General features: G+C 35.1%; 1 protein-coding gene and 1 long non-coding RNA gene across 3 annotated transcripts in view; both read right to left on the reverse strand.

The window, feature by feature from the left end:
- The window catches only part of LOC110265595, a 22,644-nt gene extending 21,012 nt beyond the window's left edge, over nt 1-1,632 (reverse strand). The window contains exon 1 of the long non-coding RNA XR_002351755.1: nt 1,617-1,632. This is a non-coding gene — a long non-coding RNA (uncharacterized LOC110265595). The remainder of the gene's footprint in view (nt 1-1,616) is intronic.
- On the reverse strand, nt 2,090-7,292 carry LOC107613971 (interactor of constitutive active ROPs 3). 2 transcript variants are annotated; one of them, XM_016316178.2, is made up of 4 exons: nt 6,989-7,292; nt 5,240-5,364; nt 4,347-4,527; nt 2,090-3,845 (listed from the first exon to the last, which is right to left on the reverse strand). In XM_016316178.2, exons 2-4 carry the CDS (start codon nt 5,263-5,265, stop codon nt 2,313-2,315), a joined length of 1,740 nt encoding a protein of 579 aa, XP_016171664.1. In that variant the 5' UTR covers nt 5,266-5,364; nt 6,989-7,292; the 3' UTR covers nt 2,090-2,312. The 2 variants fall into 2 exon arrangements, with proteins under 2 accessions (XP_016171664.1, XP_016171665.1); XM_016316179.2 differs by having other exon boundaries at nt 5,240-5,400.

The following is a 7,900-nucleotide window of genomic DNA, read 5'->3' on the forward strand; positions in this document are numbered from 1 at the left end:
AGGACACAGGACACCTTAATGTCAATTTTTGAAATGATAATAATATAAAGCAACGACAAAATTGGTCAATTCTTTTAAAAATTGTTTTTGGGACTTTGGTATACATGAAGGACCTACAGCCCAAAAATAATAAGCTTTAAAGCCTACACACTAGAGATTACGCCCCAATACAAGTGTTCATGTATTAATTTGATTTTTTATTTTGAAATGTCCCCATGGAACAGAAGAAGGTAATGTCTGAAGCCCCAATAATGGTCCTATGAACTGTAGTTTTGCATTTCTGAAGCCCCAATGTCTGAAGCCCCAATAGAAGAGTGTTTCTATGAATAAAATGGCCCATTTATTTCGAGCTTATATTTGTTTATTCTGTCTAACGAACTCTAGTTTGTATGCCCAAGAAGACCAAAACTCTCTCGCCAAACAAGCAAAATCGGGTCGGGTAAAACCCCGCCCAAACAACAATGAGAATGCAGATCCTTTCCTAATGCCATCATCGTTCTCGGAGGGTCGTTCAGCGCCATCTTCCTCAACCGCAGGGTCGTCTCCTTCAACCGAAGGTTACTTCGCTGCGTTGATGCTTCGATATCGAGCTTCTCCGGCGATCCTCTTCCCTTGTCCTTCGCTCCGCCGCTGTGGTACCGCGCCATTGCCCATCCAAGTTGAGAGAAGATTCGCCTGCGCTTCTCCCTCTTCATTGCGTGATGGAGCTACCTGCAGAAGTTGAGACAGAGATAATTTGCTGGAGGATGTTCATGTCTGCCACTTCAATTTCAGGTGAAAGTTGTTCATGGGGATGATTGTGGTGCTCCCTGCTCCTATGTTGCTCTTGCTCTGCATTATCTCTCGCGAATTCTACAGAGGAATTCTGTGTTCTTAGATGGAACCTTGAAATCTTGAACGCTGAGTTCTTGTGCACCCGTTTGACACTTTGTGAGAGCAGTGCTGAGCCATGTTTGTGCATCAACCGCTGAACAGTTGTTGTTGTTAAGGCATTCCAGGGTACGCTTGAGATGGAAGATGGTGTCGTCGTAGAGCTTCAAGCAATCACCATGCACAGCTTCATGGTTCTTTGTCTTCATCAAGTTTTGGTCCAAACCATGTGTTTCCTTTTGCATGATGGTTGCTTCCTCTAATGCAGATTGCACAAGCATCCTCCTCTAATGCAGATTTGGGGCACAAAATAAAGTAATATACTAATATTATTGTAAGTCTATACTTCATAACGATTTTATGCAATAGGACTTTTCTCTTCTCCTGATATTCAATTATTGTTGTCTAATGCTTAAATCACATTGTTGTGTGTTTGAAAGGTGTATTTATACTCAAAACCTCTTTTGCTTTTGTTTTGTTTTGTTTGGTTATTTTGTTTACTGTTTTGCTTGGTTTGTCGTTATTTTCTTAATGCTGTGAAATAGTAGCACAAGTTGAAGAAATCCTTTGCCTAGTGTTGTAATGTAATTGAGATAAGATCAAGATCACAGAGTTTTGTCCTCACATAAACCATATGGGCCAGACTTGGAAAACAACAAATCATACAACTCCATAAACTCTGGCCATTATGTTTGATGTTTGTCTTAAACTCTTAGCACCTCAACAACTTTGTGAATTGTGAGGACTTAGGTTTGGGCTTCATGTATTAATGGGGGAGCACATTTCAAGATCAAATATTTAAACACACCCCTTATTATTGTAAGGTTGTTAATCTTCCATGCTTAGTTTAATTAGTTGCTTAAATGTTTTACATCTACATGATTTCAAAATAATAGTCTTTTAAATTGGTTGCTCACCTTCTAAGATTTGTTGATTTTGTCCCATATAATTATGTACAAAATATTCCAGACAGAGCTCATAAGAACTATGTTGTGCAAAGAATGTTTCAGATTCCACATTCCAGAAAACATGTGATTAATTTTCTACAAAAATCCAAAAGCTTTAACGGGCCCAAGGTAGCACACTTAGGGGGTTATACTTATACCAATCAGGCTCACATTATTGCTGGGCAAAGTGGGACCAGTTACTAGGCTCAAGATTCAAAACCCAAAGTTGAGGCATGCACAACTTGATAAAATTCTTATATGTAGAGTAAAAATTTAATTATTCAAAGCTCTACACTATGCCTATACATAAGAAACAGAATCACTAATTTCAGATTTAAACATGCATACATGATTTAGAGTAAACAAAACTTAGCAACTGCATTATATATTAAAACATTGAGAAACACATGATGATGAAATCCAAATTTAAGTAACACAAAATACTGATGTACTACTACACATTTATAGGTCTCCATGAATCAAGAGAGTGGACAATTATTTGTGAGGCTTCTTCCACAAGATCCCAATCTTCTTAAGCATGTTACCATATTTCTTTCTCTGGAAATCATCATCATCATCAATGATGATATCATCACAACAAGGCTCATACTTGTTATTCATCAAAGGGATATTGTATTTATTGTCAAGAGACAAAGATCTCTCAGTGAGTTTCCCCTTTCCTGTTGAAAGCAGAGAAGCAGCAGTTTCTGCAGCCTTTCTCCATTGATCACACTGTACCTTAAGCCTTCTAAGTTCTGCCTCCATTTCTGACTTCAATGCTTGTGCTTCTTCCAGCTGCTCCGCGATCCTCGCGGCTTTCTGGTTGCTCCGGTCTGCCTCCTCCATTGCAATCCCAAGCTTCACGGCCGCCACGCGTTCCACGGCCTTAGCTGCCTCAATTTCTGCAGCCACACTTTCACTCAGTACCTTATTGAATTCCATATTCTTCAGAATTTCATTTTCTTCGGATATGCTCTCAAGTGTCGTCTCCTTGTCCATCATCTCTGCCTTCATTTCAGCAACACATTCATGCAATCTTTGAATCTCCATCTTGAGTTCATTTTCATGTTCTCTTTGTGATGACAAGTTCATTTCAATCCTTGCATTCAGCTTCTCATTCTCCTCCACAATGCACTGCAACTCTGTTTCCTTGTCCAACAAGTTACCCTTCAAATCTTCAATCTCAGCTTTCTTTCTTCTAAGTTCAGCCTCTAATTGAGACTCCCTCTTACTTGATTCTAATTTCATCTGTTCCATTAATTCATATGCGTTCCTGATGTGAACCGTGCTCCGAATCTGTTCTTCATGGTATTTAGTCTCAGCAGTCTCCATGGCACACCTCAGTTTTTCTACCTCAGACTTGAGAAACTGAATTTCAGAACCAATTTGATCAGCACCCTCTTGCTTTTCCAATTTTTCAGCTTCATGCTTATGCTTATGATCATCAACAAGATTTCCATTGTGGACAATTTTGCTACTAATGAGGCCGGTTGCGAGTTTGCTTACATGCGAATCGAGGGAGTTTCCGGTTCTAGATGGGTCTATTTCTGTAGCAGATTTAGCAGCATCAGCCCTCAAGAACTCCACAGTTCTTTTCGCAGCCTCGAGTTTTCGCAAAGTCTCATCAACCAAAGGTTCTGCCTGAGATGACTCTTTGCAATCCTTGAGCTGGTTTTTCATGTTCTTCACAATACAAAGAGATTCTGCCAAGTTTTGTTTCAGGTTTAGTAGTTCCAAATCTGATGATTCTGGAAACTGTGTCTGTGAGTTTTCACAATGAGAAATTTCAATCATGGAAGATGTAAGGGAATCTTCAAGATTGGCAGAAGTGAGGCTCAGAACTTGCTGCTGTGATTCTTCAAGTTTGAGAGACAACGCAAAGAGTTTTTGCTTGGATTCCTCAGCTTCTTGTTGAGCTTGTTTCTTGCATGATTCAGATAAACTTAGCTGCTCCCTCACTTTCTTCAAATCCTCTCTCAGATGAGAAACCTGAGATTCCAATTCAGGTATTCTGCTTGGCCTTTTCCTCTAATACCAAAAGCAAAATCATAATGAAAATTTGTACATTACAGAATACAATGAAAAAATACCAAAGGAATCAATTGAGTCTCAGAAACATGTAAACAAATTTCAATCACAATTGTTGCATATACAATAATGCCATCAACCTTCACAGTTTACACATAAATGGAATCAATAACCGGTTATTATAACAGTAGATAGGGTAGCTTATTCTATCCACTCTCTTTAAAAAGGCCATTTAATATCTATCTAACATCACAAATAAAAATAAAGAAAACTCGCGTGCAGTTATCTTTAAATATATCAAATTATCTAACGGTTCTAAACTGTCAAATTTCACATGAACACAACTATTCGTAAGTTTCCACCACAAATAAAACTTAGTATAATAATATAATAAAACTGCATAACCAAAATTGTGTATGATTTTGTGTGCAAAGGTTCCAAGTTCCGAGACATAACATATTGTTAAGGAAACAGTGTTATTAATTTGAAAGAAAGTGATACCTCAGGAGCAGGGCTTCTAGGTGATCTTCTTTCAATGACTTTAGGGCTTCTATCCTTTGATGTTGTTCTATGAACTTGATTTAATGTTGATGCAGAATCAATGTACAGCGCAGAAGGCCTGAGCTGGCGCATGCCGCGGCCGCGAGGGGACACCTTCCGAGACACCTCAGAGGAGCCATTTCTGAAACCAAATCACAGTTATGATTCATAAGGAAAACATATCCTCTGGAGCAATAAAAGCTTTTGCCATATATGGCTGAAGCAATATCTTCACATCACTCTCAATTCTTAGCTGGCTTACTCATTTCACAACTTCCATTACTGCATACATAGTGTTAGATAGATACTCCAAACCATTCTTTCAAAATTCAGTTGTATTTAGGTGATTGTTATTGATTCACATACAACATCATATGCAGTGAAGTTTCCATTTCAAAGTTCACTATCAACATTAATTAGTTACAGGTATATATAATATATTGATGCTATGTATAAAAGCATGTTTTATAACGTAACGCAACACTGAAAGCTACTTGGGAAGATATAGTGATAGTGATGCATGCAGTTAATGAATTTCCAAAAGAAGAACACCAATCCAGCATTGGTCATATTACATTACATATATTATCATACAAAAAGTTAATCATATAATTAAGTAGGGTCTATGCACAGTGGAATAAAGTTGATGAACAAATTGGTTTTGGTGTTTGCTCAATGCTCACCATGTGAAAACTTTTTCACTAAAGCCACCTTCCACTCCACTAATAATAATGTTGTACAAAGTTATATATACATGCAAACTTTGGACTAAAGCTTTTACATCAAAGTGACATTTGAATTTGAACTAGTAACATATATATATGGTGAAACAAAGTTTGAATTTGAAACATTACCTTGTGTTTGGGGTTTGCATCTGCATGGTTTAAGTGAAACGCGTTATTAATAATTAGGGTCTCTACTTGAATGCTCCTCTGACCCACCACAACCACTGTAAACTTTCAGAATTGTATGCCACAAACTGAGACAGTGGAATCCAATGTAAGGTCAGTGAAACCTGAACAAAATAAATAGCTTCATGCACAATGTGTGCTTTGCATCATGCCATAATAAATACATCAAATAAAATACCTGCTTACTTTAATTTTCACTTTGTAATTATCAACATTATGTTCAACATATACTATAATTAGAGGAAATCTTTTTTCATGAACTTTTTTTCCTCATTATTTGTGCAATATTGTATCAGAATTTTTATCACCAAAAAAAATATTAACTTTAATTATTGTTGACTTTAAAAAAATCAACGCCAGACAAATAAAAAAAAGATATATCTTAAAAATATAAAAAAGTTTTTTGAAAAATAAAAACAAATTAAAAAAATAATTATTTTTATATTTTTTTTCTATCGATTTAAGTTTTTAAAATAAATATGACATTAACAGTAATAAACCCAAAAGCTAGCATTAACTAGGACGAAAGTGGTGTTTCATCATTCAACATGCCATAACAAAATAAAAATATACCATGAAAGTTCCTTTTACCATGGATGGTGCCAATATGACAAGGTCTTTCAAACAAGTTGATTATTACATTAAAGATGGGACGTACATGTGCCTATAATACAAAAGAAAAATAAAGAAAATCCCACGATGTACAATAGCATTCTGGTAATGACTCACAGAAAATTTATTATATATGTGCCTTCAATTTTGGTCCAAAAAACGAAAGGGACACTTGGCTCTTTCCCATTGACATTTTTACATAATATTTTTAACGTGGGAGGGGAAACAAACAAATTAAAAAATCATGATTGTGATTTTTTATAGCATGACATGACATAAAAATAAATTAAAAAAAAAAACACTTGACAATTATCACTTCTACTAAGGATTATCATTCACCAAAAAAGAAAAAACCAGAAAACATATGCAAGAGAATTCAATAAATAAAGAATAAATAAAAAATGATTACATACATGGAATAATCAATATCTTTTCTAATAATAACATACTCCAAATGAAAGGGACTGCATTATTCAAGTGAGCTTTACATCTATATAGCATAATATAATTAACCTTTTTCAGTATAAATAATGAACTTATAGTCTTATATACAGCATATATATAAAGTGGAAACGAAATAAAGCTTATTATTATTTCCAGCAGAGAAAAGCAACCATATGCATAAAAAGAAATTATGAACAAACAAACTCTTTTTTATCTCATCACTTTAAGAAAGATGAAAAGAAAAGATGGATCAGAGAAGGAGGGAAGGAAATTCAAAACTTCAAGTTAAACAGATCCTAATGAGGGGCAACAAGCTAAATAATAAAGTAAAATTATAGTTACTAGATATGGCAACATATACAACCTTTGGGAAACATTTCAAGTGCACCGGAGAGTATCGGTGCACCAGTTGTTTTAACCGTTGATTTCAATTAATATATATTATATATTTTTTATAATTCAGATCAACGGTTAAAACAACTAGAGCACCGGTACTCCCGGTGCACTTGAAATGTTTCCCAAACTTTGTATATGAACTTGTGTATGATTGCTACATAGCTCCTGCATTTAATAATAATAATGCTAATTATGTAAAGTAAGAAAAGACAAGGTAGGCAATATAATGAACAGTCTTACCTAGTTATTAGTGGTTACACAAACTACTCAACTCTCAAGACGTAGATCCTCTTAAGTACTATTCTGGTTTCTAAGGCTTTTTGGCATCTTATGATGAGAAAATATATATAGACATGATGATCATACTGTGTATCAGCTTCTTGTTTCTATGTTATGTAATAAGAAGAAGAATGCAGCAGCCTTATACAAATATAGAGACTGGAAAACAAGGAAAAGATGAAGGAAGGAAGGAAAGAAAGAAGGAAGGAAGGAAGGGGAGTTACAAATTAGAGGGAATGGTGGGGGAAATATACTAGTGTCACAAAAATTAATAAATCTATTTCAAGTAGGACCTCTTATCTCCATATAACATTATAGTAACGCATAATGTTACAAAATGATGGGCTCTTTTAGGTTCTTGGGCTTCTCATTGGGATCCACTACAAAAATTATTTCATTTTACAACTATATAGAAATTTTAATTTGCTAATGAGCCTTAACTCACACGGCATTCCGCCCTTCCCATCTCAAAGGTCTCGAGTTCAACTCCTATCAACGGCAACCGAAGAAGAAAAAATGGTAAGTATGTGAGGAGCGTGTGGGTGTGTGTGTTGTACTTAGAATTGGTGGTTGTCCAATCCATTTAAAGTATTTAGGATTGGGGATTATCCAATTCACCTGACAAAAAAAAAATTTAATTTATACCTAGAATTGGAGATTGTCCAATCCACTTGACTAAAAAAAACAAAAAGAAATTTTAATTTATGCATGCATACTGATTTTTAGTTTTTTACACAGTAATTGATAGTTGGTTATCAACCATAATTTAAATAATGTGTATATATATATTTTAGCAGGGAGCCACTAAGATAAAGATGCGTTTTTCTTTTTTTTTTTTTTTATAATTCATGTATTTTAAATTTAATTTTTTTT

The sequence above is a fragment of the Arachis ipaensis genome, chromosome B08 (genome assembly GCF_000816755.2).
Source record: "Arachis ipaensis cultivar K30076 chromosome B08, Araip1.1, whole genome shotgun sequence".
NCBI classification, from domain to species: Eukaryota; Viridiplantae; Streptophyta; class Magnoliopsida; order Fabales; family Fabaceae; genus Arachis; species Arachis ipaensis.

What these genes read in the sequence shown, in the direction of transcription:
- LOC107613971 (XM_016316178.2), bottom strand. Translation starts at nt 5,265, where the DNA reads ATGCAGATGCAAACCCCAAACACAAG. An exon ending in ATGCAAACCCCAAACACAAG is followed by an intron (nt 4,528 to 5,239) that starts GTAATGTTTCAA and finishes ATTTGGTTTCAG; the next exon opens with AAATGGCTCCTCTGAGGTGT. An exon ending in CTAGAAGCCCTGCTCCTGAG is followed by an intron (nt 3,846 to 4,346) that starts GTATCACTTTCT and finishes TTTTGGTATTAG; the next exon opens with AGGAAAAGGCCAAGCAGAAT.